The sequence below is a fragment of the Anser cygnoides genome, chromosome 1 (assembly GCF_040182565.1).
Source record: "Anser cygnoides isolate HZ-2024a breed goose chromosome 1, Taihu_goose_T2T_genome, whole genome shotgun sequence".
Taxonomy (NCBI): domain Eukaryota; kingdom Metazoa; phylum Chordata; class Aves; order Anseriformes; family Anatidae; genus Anser; species Anser cygnoides.
The window spans coordinates 54665350-54687100 of NC_089873.1; the positions used below are offsets into that span (position 1 = coordinate 54665350).

At 48.2% G+C, this 21751-nt stretch overlaps 1 protein-coding gene across 1 annotated transcript in view; it reads left to right on the plus strand.

Moving 5' to 3' along the window:
- The first annotated feature begins 6473 nt into the window (after positions 1-6473).
- LOC136789821 (uncharacterized) overlaps positions 6474-21751 on the plus strand; it is a 36576-nt gene continuing 21298 nt past the window's right edge. Inside the window, exons 1-2 of the mRNA XM_066991146.1 lie at positions 6474-6509; positions 14346-14962. Coding sequence (XP_066847247.1) covers positions 6474-6509; positions 14346-14962 — 653 coding nt within the window. The remainder of the gene's footprint in view (positions 6510-14345; positions 14963-21751) is intronic.

Consider the following 21751-nt stretch of genomic DNA (forward strand, 5'->3'; position numbering starts at 1 on the left):
AACTACTTTGATACCGCAGTTCTCTAGTTTCGAGATTCACCAGATTACAGCAGGCAATGTACGAAAGGTTTGGGGTTTTAATTTTTTTTTACAAGAGAAGACAGCTTTCTATCTCCCTGTTGCATCTGTACTCTCCAAAACATTTGAAATGACACGAAAGCCCAGGGGACCACGGAGCCTGTCTTCCTCCTGCCCTCCTGAGGACTGTCCCCTGGGTGAGGCAGACTCTTAGGATGAATTTGTGCTTTCTGTCTGTGCTTGCAGCGATGGCTGCTGTGGGATGGAGCCATGCAATGCGAGGAATGGGGAGCATGGTTTGAGCTTGCCCACGGCTCGTTTTGGTAGTGGAATCCCTTCCCGTCATTCATCCTGGAAAGGGTTTGCTGAAGGTACTGGAGATCTGCTCACCAGCTCTTCTATTGAGAGCAGGTCTGGCAGAAAGGATGACACCTCTGCGGGGCTGTTGTTTTACGGTTGTGCTCTCCAGTATCCTTCATTTAAAAATATTCAAACAGAAAAGGAAGCCAGGGCCCCCCCCCTCCTCTTCCTGCCCTTGCTGCACAACCCCTGTTTGCCATGCTAGGTGGTGGCAGCCTTGAGCTTTAAATGCTTTCAGATGTGAACGCAAAGCTCCGGGGTTTGTTTCCCCATGTGTCAATCGGATGCAATCAGCACTGCGCAGAAAAGGAGATAAAATGCACGCAGAGGAAAAATAGTTTCCTCCTCAGTGGCAGGAGGGATCTGTGCAAAACGGGGTTGCTTTTTCCTCCGATTTCCACTCAAGTTGTGAGGCTGGGGCGAGGGGGAGTCAGTTGGCTTTGCTTCTCAGCAGAGGATTCGCAGTCTGGTGGGGAATGAGGAATCTTCCCCCTTGTCCTCGTTCATCGTGGACAGAGCGAAAAATAGGATGTGAGCTAAAAATACTTTGGCATTTTGCTTGTGGTCTGCCTTATCTGGATGATCACAGCCCTCCAGGGAGTCGCATCGATCTTTCACCAGCCAACCAGGATGTGTCGCGGGGAGGTTCTGGCCCGGAGGGAAGATGCAAGCGGAGGGCAGATGCACTCAAGGAGGAGAGGAAGGACCCTGCGGGGAGGCCAGCGGGTGAGCCCGGACTGGTTTCTACACACTCACGTGAGCGGCTGACAAGCAGTTTCCATCTCCTTGCACTCTCTTGGGCTGGGCATTATCTTCTCTGCCTCCTTCCATGCTTGACCCCAACGGTGGGGCAAAGCCAGAAAGGACCAAAATTTAGCATAGGGTTGGAGGTTGGCTTCTGAAACTTCACACACATCAGAAAACAAAAGGAAAGTAAAACTCCAGCTTCTTCTGAAACACAAAAATGAAGTAGTTGTGAGTGCCCCATCCCTAGAAGTATCCAAGGCCAGGCTGGATGGGGCTTTGGGCAACCTGGTCTGGTGGGAGGTGTCCCTGCCCACGGCAGGGGGTTGGACCCAGGTGGTTTTGAAGGTCCCTTCCAACCCAAACTATTCTATGACTTGGGACTCTCATCCGGATTGACAGCTGGGCTGGTGAAATTCAGGATGTTGGGTGAAAAATACCAGATGGCTCCAACCATACTTTGTGATGCTGCTGGAAGGAAGTTATGGGATCAGTGTTGATTTTTTCCAGGCTTAATCTGATTCTGAAGCGGGTCTTCTGGAGTGCCACTTGAACATATTTTCAGTCAAAACGAGGAGCTTTTTTTCTGGATCCCTTCCTAGGCAGGTCTCTGGGTTGAAATCAGACGGCAAGGTTGCCGCCCTTGTAGTTAAGCAGCACATGTAGATAACTGCTGCAAGGTTCATGCTGGGTAATTGAAATATTCCTAATTACATCACTCACTACGTCCCTGTAAGTGCACAGAGGCACGGCGGAGCAAAGCAGCCCCTGGGCCCCTGCACGTTCTCCTTTATGCTAAGGACCTTTGCGTGACCGGGGTTTCGTAAAGCGCCTTCGGGGCATCTTGGGTGGAGCTTTGTCCCCTGTGAGGTTCCTGAATGATATCAGAGGAAAGAAATCTTGACAGGTTTGTTCCCATGGGAAGGTATTCGGGAGCAGTCAATCGCTATTAATTAATTTCCTACGCACGGGATTGTGGGAACGGGAGAGCCCACTCCTGCGGCTAGGTTAAAGCTGCCCTGTTCCTTAATTCCCATAAAGGCTCACCGATGGCCGTGTCCACGAGGGGCTATCAGCAGCTTTATTCTTCATCCTGAGTGTGCGTGAGCGGTGGCTGACGGGTGCGAGAGCTCGCTGTTATTCCTGCTCATGCCAGCCTGCACCCGCAGGGATTTTCCTTCGCTCTGTTTGTGCAACAAGAGGGACTTTTGGATGTCCCAGGCATCGTAAAGTATCCGCTGGTGTTGCGATCCAGTGATCAAACCTTCACAGAAGCCCTGCGTTTGTCCATCTCCTGGTCCATTCCCCCATGAGCAACTTTGCCATCCCTCGAAAACCGCAGCAAGGCAACGTGGCACAAAACCAAAGACACCAGCCCTCAGCCACGTAACGCTCGGTGAGAACAAGCCGGGCCCCCTGGTGCTGCCGTGTGCCTCTGGGAGAAGGAAAGTGGAGGTGCTGTGCAGGGCATGGCAGCAGGGGACAGCCCACGATGTCCCTTGGAGGTCCTGCTCCGGGCACTGGCAGCCGGGCTTGCTGCTGTCCTGCTGCTCCAGTTCAACGCGCCGCTGTTTCCCTGCTCCTTTTCTCCTTTCCCCCCCCTCTTTAGGTTTTGTTTAAGTGTTAATGTTCAGCTCCTCCTGGCAGCAGTTTTAGCAGGACCCACTGTGCCTGCCAAACTCCAGCAAAGGCGGGTTTAATCCGACAAATGCAATTCCCAGGGATTTGGAAACCCAGAGCCGTGCACGGGCCCTGGCAGAAGGGAGAGAAAGTCGCTTGGCACAACTTCGGGCGGTCAAAGCCCCTCGGAGCAGCTGGAAGATAGCAGAGGGAGTTTGTCAGGCTTTGTTTTCTTTTTTAATTGTTAGTTAAGATATCGTGACTGATGAAGTCAAACAGTTGTTTAAATCATCTTTTTTTTTAAACAACAAAAGTGAAGCTTATTTCCCACAGAATTTCCCGTTGGTTCTTTGCTTAGCACTCTTGCTCAAAATGCCCTCTGTCTGGTATTAATTGTAGCCACAGATTTCTAAACAGCTTCATCTCTTGAAATAAGAGTTTGAGGGGAAGGCTGAGTTCTAGGACAGATGAGAGCAATATTCCTATGCCTTTTAAGAGTCATTAATTTGTACTAATTCTTACAGCAGTATGAAAGCAAAAAGAAAGCAGCGTGGCAGAGGACAAAAATATGAACATGTGAAAATAAAGAACATAAAAATACATGCTGGCCATGAAGCCGAGCACCTCCACTGCCACAAGCTCTTCCAGGGGCTGGTGCAGGTCCACGGGGCAGTGGTTCCAGGGAGCAAATGGACGTGGTGGACGCTGCTCGAGGGGCCCCCCGGCCCCTTGGTGGCTTTTCTTCATCTTTGGAGGTGAAGGAAAACTCCCAGCAGGTACAAGTGAGTGCAGCCAGGGTTTTCGTGCTACTTGTCTATGTCAGCTCGTTCGCTGCCTTTTTTGCTCCCTGATGCTGTCGCAGGCTGGGTGGAACAAGACATCGGGTTTGTGATGCATGAAAGGAGGAGGTCACCGTGAAGGGTTTTCCCTTGAAATCCCTCCCTGTCCTTTGCGGGCAGGGTTTGGGTGTGAGTTTGAGGTACTGGGGCCACCGTCACTGGGTGCTGCTGAGGACACCAGCAGCAGGTGCTCTCTAAGGCCACCCCCATCTGGGTGTGGATACAGCCATCCTCAAGCTCTCTTCTCCTCCTGCATGGACTTGCTCAGCTGGTTTCCCCCATCCCGCTCATCAGCCCCATGCAGGTTGACGTGACATTTCCCAGCAATGGGAATAGAGTCACAGCCCCCTGGAGACCTTCTCTTCCCCCCAGTCCTCATGTATCTCCATTCTTCCAATCCTCCAAACAGCTTCTTCTTCAGTCCCCCAAACAGCTCCACGAGCATCTTCAGCAGGTCCCGGGGAGCTCAGCTCAGCTTCGGCCCCCATCCCCTGGTCGTTCATTCCCCACTTCGCGTTGTCCCAAGCATTCGTGTGGTCAAACAGCCCACGGCATCCTGCCCACCAGATGTCTCCTGGTTTATACACCATCTGCAAACCAGACTTTCTACCTGCAGACTGGAAAAGCAATAAATGGCTGGGACCATGGGGACTGAACTTCGCTATGGTCTCTTGGAGGTGCGCCCGCTCCAACGAGGCAAGGCCCAGCCATGTCGCGGCTGTGGGAGAGGCCGCAGCCACCAGGAGCTGCCAGCACGGTGTTAAATCCAGTCTGGGAGAGACACGGTGTGCTTGAGGCCCAGTTTGCTGTTCCTCTGCCCCACAAAGGCTTGCATTCACACTTTTGCTATGCCCCCTGCTTTTTAAGTGCAGTGCGAAGACCTCTCACTACTTTTGGCCTTGCAGCAGGCCTATCTGCCTGGCGTTCGGCCCACCTCCACGGGCGGGCAGCTCCTTCAGGGCTGTGGCTTCAGCCAGGGGGGACATAAAAAAAAAAAGAAAAACCACACGCATCAACCTATTTCACCTATCACTGGGTGAGTAAGCAGGGCTGAGGAAGCCCAAAAGCTGTGTAAAAGGAAGCAGAACCGTGACAGAAATGGGATGTGGCTGCGACTTGAGGGAGAGGTTTTGTTAGTGAGTAACGCTGTGAATGCCGTCCGCTTCTGGGAGGTTTGGTATTCACAAGGCGAATTTACCAGTGAAATCCTGTGCAGCGACCGTTCCCCTGTTGCTCTTCTCTGTCTTGCCCATGGAAACTCCACCTTTCACTGCTCCAAGCTTTCACAAGCTGCTATCGCTGCTGAGGAGCTTGGATCAGGAGACGATGGCCTCAGATTTCTGTCTGGAGCTCTCCCACCCGGGCAGAGAAATAAAGCCACTGAGCAGGATGGAAAATCCTTTATTTTTATTGAGATATTATTTGGGAAACGTGATAACATTCAGGTGTTTTTAAGCACTGAAGCGTGGGTGCCATCACCAGCAGCAACAGCAGAGGTGGGTGCTCAGAGAGGACGTAGGGCTTCTTCCTCCCACTGCAAGCTGCCCTGTGTGACTGCATATCACAGCCTATGTTAGCTGCATCCTTCTACATTGCTGCTTCTGCCACGAAGTTAAAAGGATAGCTAAATGTACGTAACATACATAGCTAATGTATGTTACAGCTTTCTGAAGGGACGTGTGGCTCCAGCATCTTGCTTTGCTGAAATTATGAGAGGCATGCATAAAAAGGAGACCATATCCTTCCTTGTTAAGGTTCTCCAACACAGCTGCACCCTGAAGCTCCTACATAAAGGGTTGGGGTGCTTTGCTCTTGGTTCCTACTTCTCAGCATGTGCAGGTGATGTCCCCAAAGCTTGCAGCACCCTTGGACTGTGTGGAGCTTTCCTGGGGAACATTACTCCCAGGTGGAGGATGCTGTTGTGTTCTCAGTGTTATTTTACCTTCTTTTATATATTATTACAATTATTAGGTGGTGTTTTATTGATAATTATTATTATGTTGACAGAGACTGCTGCTGGTGTGTGCAGGGCACCCAGTATTTGTGGTCAAGGTGCTGGGTGGGAGGCGGGGAATAGAGGGGTTAAAAAAAAACAAAACAAACAGAGGTGTGGGCAAACAAAATTGGTAGTAGAAACTTTGGGAGAAGAGGATCCAAAGAGAGGGAAAGATGGGGCTTGGGAGGAAGAGGAAGATGCAGGACTTGGTGGCAATGCAAGAAAGATGATTGAAAGCCATCCCTGGGCGCTTTGCCATTTCATGTCTCCACCTGAGTATCCCTGGCACGTCTGGGACTGCTGGGGAGCTGCTCCTGCAAGCAAAGACCAGGCACAGCCCCGAGCCCTGATTCCAGCTATAAGTACAGATCTGCCCAGCCGTCGCTTAACAACCTTTATTGTAAAGTAGAAAGAGGGAAGGTCAACCCGCAAAGATTGACTTAGATCTTTGCTTTCAGCCATTCACCAGACTTCAGTTTTCCACGTGTTTAAACATTTGGTTTAGCTACTGCTACAATTTGCTATCACAGTGCATAAATTTAAGACTATTTCTGCTTGTATCTGAAGTTTTACCATTTCCTCTACTCGGAGGAGGTCACATCCTCTAAACCCCAGGAACACTGCAGTGAAGAGAAAGCATCCTCGGTGTGATATTTTCTCAGTTTCAGGCCCCTCATCTGTGCCCAACTCTTGCCTGCATCAGACAACCACTTTTATCTGCACTTAAAGCTCACCAGGGAAAGGAGGAAACAGAAAAAGAGAAAAATAGCACTGGTTCTGTAATAAGACAAATCACTGTTGTCAAGTTTATTTGTCTCCATAACTGGAAAAAGTTCTTTTTATAGGCTTATGATTTTAGAAACAGCAAACGATGATGTGTCTGCCCTCTACGCGCAATGCCCAACAGAAGAGTGTGCCACTACATGCGTCACGTACCACACGTGCCAGGTTCCTGTTTGATTTTAATTTACTGCTTCTGAGGGGGTTCAGCACCTCCCTTTTGGGGATTAGTCCGATCAAGCAAAGATTATTGTTGGCTCTTTCCCTGGTAGGCAGCCACCATCACCATAATTTTTTGAGTGGCTCCCATATAAAAAAAATTCACAACAAGCTTCACGCTTGTAGAGAACTGGTGGTAGCTGGTACTTTTCCTCTTCCAAAATAACTGCTTGGAGGAAAGGTTTTGTTTGGTTTCTTAGGCTTTATGCAGTTACTTATTTTAGGCTGCTTTATTTAGCTTATATTTTTGTTCCTTGTATTGAGCCAAAATTTTTCTTTTCTCGAGTTCGCTTCAGTACTCCTGGCTATCACACTAGTACCATCACAGCCACTCCTCCTTCCTTGACATTTAGGTTCTCCAAAGTTTCATGAATAATCACCTCATTCCCTTCCATAGTTGTCATTCCACCAAATTATACATTTCAGACGTTTTCAAGCATGGATTCAGCAGGGAAAATTAAATACCCCTTAGAGCTTTTCTGGACTTGAGGCATCTGTACCCAACACGGGATACCCCCCCTTTAAGCAAATACTTCCAGTCTTTGGCTTGTTCCCTGTCTCCTGGCAAAATCACTATGGAAAGTCTGAGGAGGAAGATGTCTGGGACACGGTGTCACCAGAGGAAGCTGGATATCACTACAGCAGAAAAGGCAATAGAGATGCAGACAGTGTCCAGGAGACAGACAATCCCCAAGATACAAGGTGGGACAATACTAACCTAACAGCTGCTCCATATACTGGGTTGCTGTGAAAACAGAATCATAGTCACAAAATACAGATGTAATATTTATTTTCTTGTATTTGGGATGGAATCAAGTGCTGGAAAAAAACATCTTGGTCAGTATACCCCTATCTACATCCATCACACTCTGTTTTTCTGCCAATTAAAGTCGCCTGAAAGCAGCCTTTCAATTCCAGCTCATGCCTTTACTAAGGCACCTCAGCAGTAACGAACTCACAGAAATAAATACCCCTGCGGGCTACTGCTCAATCTATGATAGAAAGCAGCGGAAGATTACACCCGGAAAAGTTCAAGAGAAGAATGGGATAATTTGCCCACACAAGAAGTTACTTCTAGACACGGGCTTTCTGAGGTTGCTGTACACCCCGAAGCTATTGGAATTTTATCCCTCAAACATGAAAGAGATAATAAAAGCAAGAGCCTCTAATTATCCTTTTTTTTTTTTTTTTTCCCACTATAATCCTGTTTAAGACTTAAGCTGACTTGCTCTCAATGACGGTCTGTGAAACTCTGACAAAAAACATTACTCTGTAATAAATAAATTTCCCGTACACACATAACATTACTCTGCAAAAAACACCTCTCCTGTTACCCATTTTTACAATGTGCCACCATTCAGGTTTGCCGAGTCCTCATGCAGGACAGGAGTAAGCAGCAACCCATACAGCACCTTCACAGTCTTTATTATTTTCTGCTTTTCTGTTTTGCTCCCTTCTTTGAGCGCTCGACAAGATGAGATCCCCAGGATATCCCGGGCAGAGCTGACGTTATGTACTGGTACCAGGCACATTTCTGCAGAAATCGGCTCTGCAGGGAGCGCTTTCTCATCAGGCCCTCTAACGAGGCAGGCGTTTAACCCTGCCTCTGATAAATGGCTCGCTCCAAGCAGAAGGGGTTGCAGAGGATCGGCATCCAAGATACTGAGCAGACCCCGGTGTTAATTAACCCCCCGCAGGCAGAGCTCTGGATTACGTGGCTGCCATCGGGTGAGCCCTGGCCGGGAGCCCTTCACTCGCTGCCTTGCCAGCATTTAGAAGAGCCCTTGGCAGCTCTGCCCCACCAGGATGACTTTCCTTGGGAGCAAATTCAAGCGGCTTCACCTGCTCAGCTGCAGCGGTGCACGGGGGCAGAGAAGCTGGGAGGCAGCTGTAGTGCGCCGGAGAGGAAGAGTTGGTCTGTGCTCTCTTTAGAAGTGAACTTCAGTCCTGCTTCCCTTGTTCTTGCCTTTTTTTTTTTTTTTTTATTCCGTAGGAAAATCAGGCCTGAGAGGCTGCATTCCCCAGATGGCATTAGCACTCGCTCTTTTTTCCTTTCATTTGATTCCCCTTTTCCCAGACATAAATCAGAATACTCTGATTTCTCTCCAGAGCTTCCCCCTCCACTGCTTTTAATATATATTTTAAAGTACATTTTAAAACGTTCATTATCACAACTGTAAATCCTGTCATTAAGGCCGGAAGGCTGAACATTATCCTAACAGATCCTGCCCAGACTGCAGAGGGTTTTGGAGATCCCAGGCAGGGCAGTCGGTTTGTGGTAAGGAGACAGAGGCAGACCGAGGCAGGAGACAAGCCTGCAGCCAGGTTGGCAAATATTCAACGTGCGCCGCTGTCATGCCCCACAACTTCCCGTGCTCTCCTGTGAAGCGTATTCATCTTGGCACTGCTGAATTCCTCCTCAGGGGACTATTTAATGCAGCTAGGGTGACGGGCAAGAGCAAAACACTGAGGAAATACTTTCCCAGCTGATAGTGATTGCCATCCTGTGCTAAGTTCAGCCTTCACGGTCTTCTTGCTTTGAAGCCCTTGAGGTCTCGGTGGCACCTGGCCTCTGCTGGGCCTCTGGGTGGCTCTGGGACGGCACGCTGTCCTCTGGCACCTCTGCCAGAGCACGACCCCACGGGGCTGCTGCACCTCTTCCTTCTTCACAGCAAGCTGCTGGTAAAGGATGCACCAGAAACCCCTCCCCAGCTCCCTCAGTTGCTTTTCACAAGCTCTTGCTGCACTCCATGTGCCTCTGAGGAACAGATAAGCTACAGCAACCAGCGCAAATGCAACCTTAGGTGTTAAATCATGGGGATATAAAACTGAATACAGACCTCTTCTCCCGGTAGTCATGTATTTGGATCACTGGGATATTACTGACACATAATCTCAGTGTTTCAGTTCTTCTGAGATCAGATCTGAACACCGAATAGCAGGATAACAAACCCGGCCCTCTAAATTTAACATCTTTCTGAGAAAATCATCTGTTTTGCTCTCTCGTTTAAACATTAAAAGCCTGGCAAAAGGGTTGCCTCAAGTCCAACGCAAGGAAACCTACTTTCTATTGCCAGTCATTGTATTGCATCTGTAGATCCCAAACAGTTTACAGGGGAAGGCCACAGTCATCAGACCTGGTAGGTCAAAGCTTTGCCCAATATCACGATGCGGCAGTGGAGGGAAGAAGCCTCCAAAACTAGGACACGAGGAAACGGTCTCAAGTTATCCCAGGGGAGGTTTAGATTTGATATTAGGTATCATTTATTCACAGAGAGGGTGGCTAAGCATTGGAACAGGCTGCCCAGGGAAGTGGTGGAGTCCCCATGCCTGGAGGGATTCAAGAGACGTGTGGACGTGGCACTGAGCGACATGGGTTAGTGATGGGACTCGGTAGGTCACACTGATGGTTGGACTTGGTGATCTTGAAGGTCTTTTCCAACCTAGGTGATTCTATGATTCTGTGACAAACATGTTTCCTAAGCCTTCTTCTAATGCTTTATCCAGTCATTACGAACAGACCAAAAGCCCAAATTTTCACACGCTGTGCGGTTAGGAAGGTAATATTCGTCACATCTGAAGAACACGTCGCCTCAAGCTGCACAGGAAGGCCAGCGTAGGATTAGCGATTTCCTGTGTCGTTGCCTATTGCAATACTGCGGGAACAGACCTGGGAGGCAGTGAAACAGACTCAGGGAGCCAGCCCGGGGCAGTGGGCAGGAAATGGGGCTTGGAGACACACACGGCACGAAACCCTCCTACTGCAGCCCTCCTCTGAGGTTTGGGGAAGCTGCGTGCATTGCCGGTGAGTCACATGCAGCTGGACATCGTGAGTGTGGCTCCACCTACGGGAAGCAGGAAAATACTACAATAACCCCAGAATTTCTCGAGTGAGTTGCTGTCCCCATCCTTTCGGCCCGAAAGATTGTGGCCAACCTTCAGCTTTTCCCGGGAACCACAGCGCGCTTTGATCACGGCGCTTTTGCATCAAGGAGTTTGTGAAGTGCGTTGTTCCCTACGGTAAAGTCTTTCCTACCTGTGGGGCCCGACTTGAAAGCCACAGCCTTAACTTAATAATTTATGTCTTCTTTGACAGAAGACACTGTAATTATTACAGTTGAACTCTGATACCATTCCACACACTTCTTATATGCACTTACCACTTCCTCAAACATTTTTTTTTTAAATCAGAAATTCTTGTGCTTACTGTTTGCCAGAAAGAAAAGGATCTTTCCAGAAAATCCTTACTGAGATAGAAGAAACGGTTGTCTGTAATGCTTTGAACGTGGACATCAAACTACTTCTCTAAGAGGTTTATGTCCTCTCTTCTTTCTCAAAATGCATTTGTACCAAGGGAATTATACGACAGCAGCCAGCAATTGATGTGCAGGACGTGGAAAATAAGAACGAAACCACGCAAAGAACATGATTCAGTTAAAAATGTGAGTGTGGCTGGCTTCTCTGAAGGCAAGGAATCATGTCAGATGTTTCCTCCCATCGCCTCTTATTCTTGCTTGTCAGGACGTGATTAAACAAGACTGAGAACATACCATCCCCTCCTAGTTTTACAACACACAGCAGTGTAAACACAGCAGGACTCTGCTCTCCATTAGGAGCCCAGTCTCCAGCCCCCAGAGCCCAGTCCTCCTCCTCTGCACCCTAATACATGTGCTTGAACTCCAGTACCTGCTTCTGCACCCTCCTCTTCCTCTCCCTGCCCATCCCTGAAGGCTCACCCTCCTCGTCAACCTCTGCTCATGCAGCCTGCGAGAGAAACGTGGGCTCCGTAGGCTCTGGCGCGAGGCCACGCAGAGATCTGCCGAGCTCCAGTGACTGAGTGACTGGCATTATTCTGTCTGGCACAGGAGCTCATCCATCCTTGATGCAGGCAATTCTGGCTCAGCAGAAGCTCTCTGTGTACATCTTGCCAGAGCTGCTGGGAGAAAAACACCACAGAGGTGGCTCGCCTGGCAGCCCAGGTTGGTGTCTTGCAGGAGCCTGGCCGTGGCGCCCATTTTGTGGCCCATGCAAACCTCTGGAAAACTTGGGATCTGCTGAGCTGCTAAGATGCGTGTAACTGCTCAGAAGCGAAGCTCGCAGAATTCATTCGTTGCAAAATTTGTACATATATATTTTAAGCTGGATCAGCTCGCTGTGCCCACCAGGTTCTTTCCTATTTAATTTGTCCACCAACACAAGGCAAGACAATAAATATTCTTAGGCACGTTCAGAGTTGTTGGCTCATTGAGGTTTCTTCAATAGCTTACGATTTTAAGCAGAGTCATCTTTAAATGGCTGGAGGCCATTCAGGCTTTAATGTTAAGCTGAGTGTTGAGCCATTTTAAGAACTTTATCTTTAGAAACATTCTTAGGGACACCTTTTAGCTTTGTTCTCTTTTGGTGCTTTTTTTCCACACTCCTCGTGCTTTTCTTTAAAGAGAAGTGAAATCTAAATGCAAAACTGTCAGTGATGACTAAGACATCAAGTCTGGAAAATCAAAACATTTCCGTGCAAGACTCCGAGCTCCGTTGCTCATGGTAGGCACCCAAAAGTAACTTGATTTTATAATTCTGCAGCTGAGTTCAGAACTGCACTTAGAATGAGTTTCACTCCAACTAGGTTGAGTTCTGCTGTATTCTGTTATACTTCACTGGTGTTTTCTTTGCTGAATGTAAACATTCATCTAGCATTAAATCAAATGGAAGACATTTAATATACTTGATGTGCTTCCCTAACAAATAGCACAGACTGTTCTTACTCATATGTTCATAAAATATGAATTTAGTTCATTCATTATAAATTTTAAGAAAACTGAAAGCTACTGAAAATAACAAACGGGCCTTCAAAACTAAAACGAAATACGGCTTATATGTAATATGCATCCTTCACTTTTGATTATTCCTGATGAAAACAGTAAGCTTTTATGGCAAGCATATTTCTCTCTGTTTTTCTCCACTGTATGTTTATCAAGGTCTGTAAATACCCTTGGAACTGTAGAAATCCGCAGTACTAGACACTGAAAGCAATCAGTAATATGTAGAGTATGTAAATCAGTAGTGGCGTTAATAAAGCCATGAAACCTAATCACAGAAATGAAGGGAACGATTTCCATCTTTTAAATGTTCATCTGTTTGAAGGAGGATATGGCTAGGCGAGTAGCACTCCGGCTTGTGAATTGGAAATCCTGGCATAGCTGTGAGCTCTGCCATCAATTTGTGGCATGCATTTGGGCACATCATTTCTCCCTTTGCACCGTAAACAGATCCATTAACAAGGATCCTAAGCAAATGATTTCAAGAACAAGCAAGACACCATTGCTGGTAAAACCGGCAACGTGAACCAAAAAGACAACCGCACTTTCTGATCTGCTAGGATCATTTCTCTCAGATCCCTAACGTGCTATTCTTAGGAAACATGGGAGAAAAGGAAGGTAAATATTCCTGACTTGTCATTAAACCTAAGACTCCCAGAAATACCACCATCCATGGGAACATTTCATGCTTTTGACTTTACTCTTTCACTAAACTACCTCTGGAGGGCTAACCCTGCCAAAGAACATGGAGAAGAATTATGTTACGATCGAGATTTATGTGCACAGCCAGAGCCGAACTGGGTCCTTGGGAACGAAAAGCAAAGAGCCGTAAATGCCAGGGCTGGAAACTAGGGTGAGATACTGGTGGGCTGGCAGGAACTGGCGAACTCCTTGGTCCTTCTCAGCACTCCCGTCTCATCGAGCCTCGTATCATCAGTTTTATAGGTTAATCGCGCGTGGCACAAGCATTTTTTCCTAACTACTTCACGTGCATTGCTGTGCGGTTATATCATGGCCTCCAGTGCTTTCGGCTACTGGAGGGGGGGACAAAGAGGGGCACGTCTTGCCCCCGTTACACCCTTAGTTATTCTGTATGTTTGTGCCCCCCCTTTGCTCCGAGCCATGCCCCGTGCGAGGCAGCCCACCTGCGGGCACGGCGCCTTTCGGGGCGCAAGGCCAGGGCCCACCGCCGGCCCCGCCGCCTGTGGCGCCATCCCACCCCGCTCAGCCCTCGCCCTGGGCGCGGAGGCGCCCCCCATTTTGATCTCTTCCCCCCTCCCCCCTTTTTTTTTTGTTGTTCCCCGCTTGGAGGAGGGAAATGGGGCTCTGTTGGAAGAAAAGGCACCTTTCTCCCCCCAAAACGGCGCTGCTGGGAACTACCAGCCGCCAGAGGTCACGGGCTGGGCGCGGGCAGCACTCGCTGTCCCCCTGCCACCTGCCCTGGGGAGCTCTGGGCCGCCCCCCCGGGGTCCCAAACCAACACCGACATCAGTGACAATAACGCCCCCCCCAGGGCCACAGGCGCAGCGCTGGCGCTTTAAGAGGCGCCCCCTCCCTTCCCCACCCCGCCTCGCCCTCCCCTCCCCTCCCTCCGCCAATGACATCACTCCCCTCCTCCCCATTGGCTGCCGGCCCTGTCAGTCACCCCGCTCCGTCCCCGCCCCCCTCCCCTTCGCCCTGCCTCGGGCCCGTTAGCTTCCCCAGGTGCTCTCCCCCCATTGGCGGGCCGCCGTGGCGCTCACCCTCTCGTCTCCCCGCTGATTGGCGGAGGCCGGCGAAGGCCGGGAGGCGGGGGGCGGGCGCTTCCGCGGTTGCGAGGCGCCGGGCGGCGGCGGCGAGGCCGGGCTGCCCGCGGGGGGGGGGCGCGTGCTCGGCGGCGGCGGCTCCGCCAGGGGCGGGCGGGGCCGGAGCGCGATGGAGCCGTGAGCGGGTGAGTGCGGGGCGGCGGCGGGGCAGGAGGGACCGGGGGGGGGGCGGGGGAGAGGGCACCGCCACCCCGCCAAACCCCCTCCCGGAGAAAGCAAAAAAAAATTGGATATAAGATTTTCTTTTTTTTTTACCCGTTTTTGCTGGGTTTTAGCCCAATTTTCAAGCGCGGGGGCGGTGACGGCAGCGTGCCGGGCTTGGTGCCTCCCCTCACGCCCCCTGCCAGGCTGGGTTTTACCCCAAAATAGAGGTGCGGGGCCGGGGGGCTGCCAGAGGGGCGTCCCTTTATATGGCCCCGCTCGCTGGTGGGGCCCCCGGCCCCCTCTATATGGCCCCCCGACCCCTCTATATGGCCCCCCGGCCCCTCTATATGGCCCCCCGACCCCTCTATATGGCCCCCCGGCCCCTTTTATATGGCCCACGACCCCTTCCGTGCTGCCCAGGTGGCACACACCCTGCTGGGACCCCTCCCGCACACCCCGCATCGCCCCGGCTGTGTCCTTGTGGGGCCCTTCTGGGGTCAGGACGGACCCCGCGGTGGGTTTTGGGGTCTTGTCGTCGCGGCACCGCTTCCTTTTGGTGTCCTGGCCGTGCCCTACAGCATCAGGGGCTTGGTCCCGAAGCGGCACGGTAGCCTTCCCTCGGTGGTAAGTAGGTTTTGAGGTCTTAACGATGCTTCTGGGTAAAGCTGTAGCTTCTTTGCGGGATCTGGGAACCCGAAACGTGCCTTTTATTTCTTGGTAAGATCTGAAGATGTGGCTCTGAGCATTAAGAGAACGTAAAATGTGGTTATTTGGGGCCAAATGTGTCCATCCAGCCGTTTCTAGCTCAGGCCCTGGGCAAACTCAGCATGCAAATCTCTCTTTAAATTTGCGTTTGACGTTCAAGGTGAGTTAGCCGTGCCTTAGCTGACTTACTGAAAAAAAGCTTTCAATACATGTGTTGGTTTTACTTCCAGGTAAATACACGCCTCCAACACCAATTTCAAAGCATACCTCGCTGCTCGCACAGAAAACATCAGTGAGTTTCAGTAAAGACACCGTTAAAATCTGTCCCGTAGCACTGCCAGCCGTGCGGTGCCTTTGGGTCTTCATAAGCCTTTCTAAAAATACTTCGGTCGCTTCTGGAGAGGAAATGAGGGGGTACCCGCTTGTTCTCATTTGCTGCAGTCATTATACGAGTGAGCTAATAGTTGTGATTAAGTAGAGGCTAACAATAGATTTAAACATAAGTGTGTGATCTGAAGCTGACTGCGAGCTCCTTTTCTGTTCTTTGGATTTGGGCTTTCTGCTGAAAGGAGAAAGAGACTCAGTGAAGCGAATGCCATAAGCTTTTCACAAGTGGGTGAATTTGCTCTTCTTAATCACCAGATATTAACTTGCCGAGTCCTTCCTCACTCGTAATTTAGATACCAAATGTGAATTCAGGAGAATACAGTGAAATACTGCCAGTTGTGGCTTCTCGGGCATCATACTGCTCCGTACAAAACGTAAGTAGTGCTTTGTGGGCTGATTCCAGCAGTTGCAGAAGCAGCTTTCGTTTCCATTCAGCTGAGGCTGAAACATCCCCGCTCTAATATTAGTGTGCGGGGAAAACAAAACACCAACAACCAAACACAAAAGTCCTTAGGCAGCAAGCAGATCATTAAATACAATGCAAAGAGAGGGAGTGCAGAAGACGTTTTTACGTGGGGCTGAGAGGATATGGCAGCTGTCCAAAAGCATGCTCTCATAGAATGCTAACTTCTCTTCCCCTTCGGTATGAAATAATGGGAAACTCTTGGGTTTGGGGAGAAGTGCTTGCTTGTGATGGTGAAGCAGCATTGCTTTTCACGGACCCTTTCACCTCGGAATCTCCAGGTGAAATGCACGTTCAGGCAATCAAAATAGCCCGTAATTTAGTGAAAACAAAAAAAGCCCTGCTGGATTTCCTTCACCGTGATTCCCCTGTTGTGTGGTGTACGGTGGGGGGGAAAAGGGGGCTGTTACTAGATATAGGGGAGGATCAGAGCAAAAAGCTTTGGATGTTAGAGTAAAAGCAGATCCGTTCTTGGCACGTGCCAAAACGTTATCACAAGATTAATTGTTGCGCTCATTTGGAACGTGCGAGGTTTTTACCCAAAAAGCACAATTCGTAGTAATTCTCAGTCTTCTGTCTTCACTCTGTACACTCAGCTGTCCTTCCTGTGTCCTGGATGACATAATCTGACTGTCTCGTTATCTGTTTACTTCTGGTAACTCAGTGTTATGAGTAAGATCCCTTTTGAAGAGTACAGTTAATTTCTTCTGCTTAAAAAGAGGTAACAATTAGCACATCTTACTGCAGTTACGCAATACTGTGCCTTTAAAGAATTTTTATCAACCATGTCCTGAGGGTCAGTGTCTTTTTCCTGAGAAACTGTTGAAGAGGAAGCGGGAAAAAAAACAACTGTTCAGCAGTCTGAAACCGTCAAACACCTACTCTGGGAAAGCCAAATCTAATTATTTCCTGCTGGACGCATTGCTGAACTGAGACTGAAGACAGAGGATGTGGTTACACAGACGTTTCTTTTAGTATTGGGGCTGTCTTGAAAAGCTAGTATTCCCATCTGCTTTTTTAATTTTTTTTCCATCGTGCGCCGTCACCTTGGCAGTGACGGTGTCTGCGGGGCCACGCGCTGAAGCAGGTTAGGAACCCGATTTTTAATCTCTGTGCTTTCTGTTGCTCAGCCCCCAGCCCCAAAATGAAAGCTAGGGGAGGGGAGAAGGAAGGCATAAATGGAGCAGAGGGGAGGGAGCGCAGAAGCTGATCAGTAAGTGCTGGGGCTGAAAGGAGCATTTTTTAGGAGCCAGAGCCTAAAACTGTTCCTGTGACTCTTCTTTTATGCGTGTGCATCAAATGGATGCGATGGATGGGGCCATGTCAATTCCCGACCTCTGGTTCCTTTGTCAAACACTCCCTTGGCGCTCCAGGGAGATAACGTGAGGTTCGTGTGTACATTTTACCTCCCCTCCTCTGAGTGCTTTATGGAGTGCAAACACGGCTAAGTGGCTTCTTCAAGGGAAACGAATGGCGTTGGGGTGAGGACGGTTTACATTACCGGGCTTAGGTACGTCGCGGTGGTCGGTCAGGGCGTTGGGATTTTTAAATGCAGGTCGTCCTTGTGGAGGGCAAATGATGCGTGCAGCTTACACAGGAATCTGCCATCAATCTGATCCAGCGGTTGCAGACATTAAGAAACAATGCTGGTCGCCGTAGCTCAATTTTCTGTGAGCCTTTTCTATTTCTGATCTGAGACGCTTATTTTCCACACAGTTAAATCTGAGCTTGTCACTGAGCAAGGTGCTGCAATTGTTTAAATGATGCTTTAATATTTAACGAATCGAAGCAATGAATTTAGCTTCTGCGGCAGTCCTCTCCCCCTTCCCCTCCCATTTTCCCTTGGCAGCGTGCAGTTTCTTGTGTGAAGAAATATTTTAGATTTAGGCACACAGCCATATCGATAACATCTCTGCGTGAACGTGAAATTTAACACATAGTCACGAGTCGTCTTAAATCTTGCAAGCAAAAGGCTGAGCTTTTAATTGGGGGTTTCCTTTTGTACCTTAACCTCATGCCATCTCTTTGCCTTTGCTCTCCTACCACAAACTAGCATGTCAACTACTTCTCCTTATCCTTCTTAATTAAGCTGTGCTCCATCTTTCAGCTCCTTTTGGCCCTGCCGATCCAGAAAAGCAGGGTTTTTGTGGAGCATGGCGGCAGAAGAAGCGTGGTTGCTGCTGCTGCTGCATGCACCGGCACGTTATTTGTCAACAGCTGATCAGCGGGGCTGCCTCCCTGTGAGTTCCTAACTCACGGAAATAAGAATTTGCTCCTGGACACAGTCAGGAGCTGCTGCTGCTGTCGCCTGTGCTCGCCGTGGGTGCATACCCAAGTGCGTGTATGTCACGATACAGGAGCCGCTGGCGTAAAGCAGTGCACAAAATTCTTTATTTTCCTACCCTCCGGTGAGGCAAATAGATGTGCGGAGTGCACGTTGTCTTCAGAGTCCCTTTATGGTAGGGAGATGGAAATAGGATATCTACTTTTGAGAAATTAGTTTTGGTTCGGGACAAAAGCCTACATCACAGATTGTTTCATCCCTAAATTATTGCTTCCTGTGATATACGGCAATTACAACTAGGCGTGCAGGGCTGCGTGTACTGCGGTTCCTTGAGTTCTACCCCCTCCGTGGCTTTGTAGAGACACTTAGGATGTTTTCACTGCACAATTGATCCATGCAGTTGACACCCTGTTTAGCCTTACTCAAATGAGATCATCCTTTACACACAGCCATACCCACATTATGATGAACTCATTCTTTCTGCAACTGTTTATAAGTGGGAAGGTACAGAGCTGAGCTAAATTCAGATGGGATTCACTTTCTGTCACTTGCCGGGGAACTTTCCCTTCCTTTGTCAGGAAGCTGTTGGAGAAGCACTGAGGTGCTCTACTTGGATGATATTTTTTAAAAATATTTTTATTTTTGCCCCCCTCTTCTGATCTTACAACAATACAAGAAGTTTCCAAGGAAAACGTGATTGCAATTTGCGTTTTTATTTCTATTCCGTTGGGTAAGATGGGATTAGTTTATGATGGTTTCAAACCTGGGAGAGAGGTTTCTCTGAGCTGTCGGTAGGGCCAGGTTAACGTTAACCCTAACTTTAATGTTAACCCTAACGTAACTCTAAAACCCTAACGTCTCTCTAAATTCTCCCTCTTCCATCCAGTCAGGCATGCTTTACAGGAACACCTCGAGCTTGAACCTTTTGAAAGCCTCCGTCTGAGAGGCAGCGTGGCTGTTAAAGAAGGGCTATGAACTCTGCCGCGTTCAGACCAGACTCGCGAATCGTGTCGGGGTGGTTGTGTGCTGTTCAGACGTGCGCCGGCTCCCCCAGTCACCAGCGAAGGCAATAAGCCATTGTAATCACTGGAATAGCAGCCATTTGGCTTGAACATGTAAACACTGACATGTAAACATTTCCATTGGACGGAGAAGTTTATCAGCGAGATGAGACTTATGCATTTCTCAGAGATGACACTGTTTTTTCTTCCGAAGATCTAGGACAGTCGAATTTTCCTGCGTTGACTAGTCAGAGGAAGAAGGACTGGAGGAGTGTTTTGATTGTGCTATGAGCAAAGAATAGCTAAAGCAGCTTAACTGGGGAATTTTGCCAGAAAACGTCTCAGTTATCAGGTTAATCTTTGCTCACTGGCTGCAGTGTAGAAGGGGCAGTGAGGAGCTTACCTTTCCATTACAGTTGTAAGGCTGTGTTGGGAAGTTTTGGTAAAGTTTGGCGTGATGATTTGAAGGCGGGGTGTGTCGGTTTTCTCTTCTATCTTCAAGGTGGATTGAAATTTCAGGGGATGACTGGATAAGGGTAACAATAGAACAATTATACCTGCAGCATCTCTTACTTGAATGGCACACACATTAGAAAAAAAGCTGCCGACTGTCCGTGCCCATGGCAAGCCAGTTTATAGCCCGCTTAGGGTTCTGATGGCCAAACAGTCAATTGCATGTTGCAATGCTTTAACCACCTGCTAAGGTTGAGCAGGGACTTCCTTGACAAATAGAGCTGGAAGTTTTAAAGTTGGCCTTTTATTGTCCAGGGTATCTGGAATAAAACTACTTCCTAGTAGAGGAAGGAAGATGAATATTGTCCTGGAGGGTGCGTTATGCGTGGGGGAACAAGGATCTCTGGACACTTGAGGATGCTAAAGGAAATGTTGGAAACTTGGAGGGGGGTAAATAAACCAAGGCAAGGAAATTACTAAAATAATCTGTCCTGTTTTCTGAGTGTGTGCTTCTGTGATACACAGTTAGGGACCAGCCAGCAGAAATCTTCAAATGAAACCCATCTCTTAACTTGGCCACACCTTCACGTATGAAAAGTGTTTTTAGGGTATCTGGGTCTCCAATAATAAATAAATAAATCCCATTCAAACCAAACAATGCCAAAAACTTGCTCTGGAGTAAAGATTTAATACATAGATAAATTTAATTCATGCACTTACAGTTTGTGATTAAAAAGAAATAAAAAACTGCCACCCAAGCCAACATTCAGTATCTAAATTTTGATGTTACGTGCTTACTGCTGTCAGAAGAATGCTTCAGCAAAATTATTTTATGAAATTACGTGAAAAAACGTTTTTTCATCAGGTTTACTATCCTTGTAGAAGACTTCCGTTGACTTCTTGAGGCTTTAAAACCAAGGCATTTTTGTCCTTACCTTTTAGGCAATCTAAGACTCACAATTCTGTTTTTAAAAAAAGTACAGTGTAATATGTATGTGGTTTTTATCCTTTTATTATTATTATATCTTAATTACAGTTATATCAGTTTGGCTGCTTTATTTAAAAAGAAATATTACTCTTGTTACGGGTTCCCTCGTTAAATTAAGTGGTTGTAAGTAAGTAATTCTAAACATGGCCTCGTTGATGAGTACTGTAAGAGGTGGCAGGATGACTTGTTGGTTCTATGTCAAAGCCATGATAAATGTAGTGCTGACACGTTTTATTCAAGGAAAAGTTAAAACTGTCTGTGTGAAAATGACTGTAAGGGAAGCTTCTGACATTGTAGCATCTTTCCTTTCGTTTATTTGTATCAGTATCGTAAATCCCTTCTCTGCAGGTTGTTAATTGGATGAGGGTTGACCAAGTGGATGTGCAATTTGTTACCTGTATCAGTGAGCTCCTTCAATTTTGTGATACTCTGACTATCTGAGCATCTATGGTCATTCTTTCCTCGGTCTAATTGGTGTAATTGGTCTCATCCCGTCAGATGTTGGTGTCATATACAGCTCTCCCTCTCCCCCCCCACTTTCTTCACTCCGGCTGTGTTAACACTTGTGTCCTAAGCCCATTCATTCTCGAGTTTATGTTTGGGGAGGTTCCTGGGTTTCGTTTTCCTCTTATTGACAGGATATCGTAGCATCCCAACGGTACTTCTGTGTGCCCGTAGAGTGCTGCTGGTGTCTAGGAGGCCCTAGAGTCTGAAAAACCCAGAAGAGAAAATGGAATGGAAATTTTTGTATTAAAACCTTCACATGATTTGTTCTTTGAACGTGGCCTACGGAAGTAGGAGTAAAAGTGTGACAGCTACAAATCAACTTCCGACCCTTTATATTGCTGTTTGAGAGAGGTTTTCCAGAGCCTCTGAAGCAATTATTTTCTAGTCAAGTACAGCTGTGCACATGTGTTAAAACTGTATTACAAAGAGAAATGGTTGTGTTACTCCAATGCACTTAGGATTACAAAGAGAAATTTGTGTTACTCCAATGCACTTAGGATTTTTAAAGTGTGGGGCATGGTTCGCTCTCCCCACCTCCCTCCTATAAGATTCCCATTGCAGTCTTGGCAAATCAGTGTACTTTTTTTTAAACCTGTCCCTGTTTTTCTTTGGATGGATAACATGG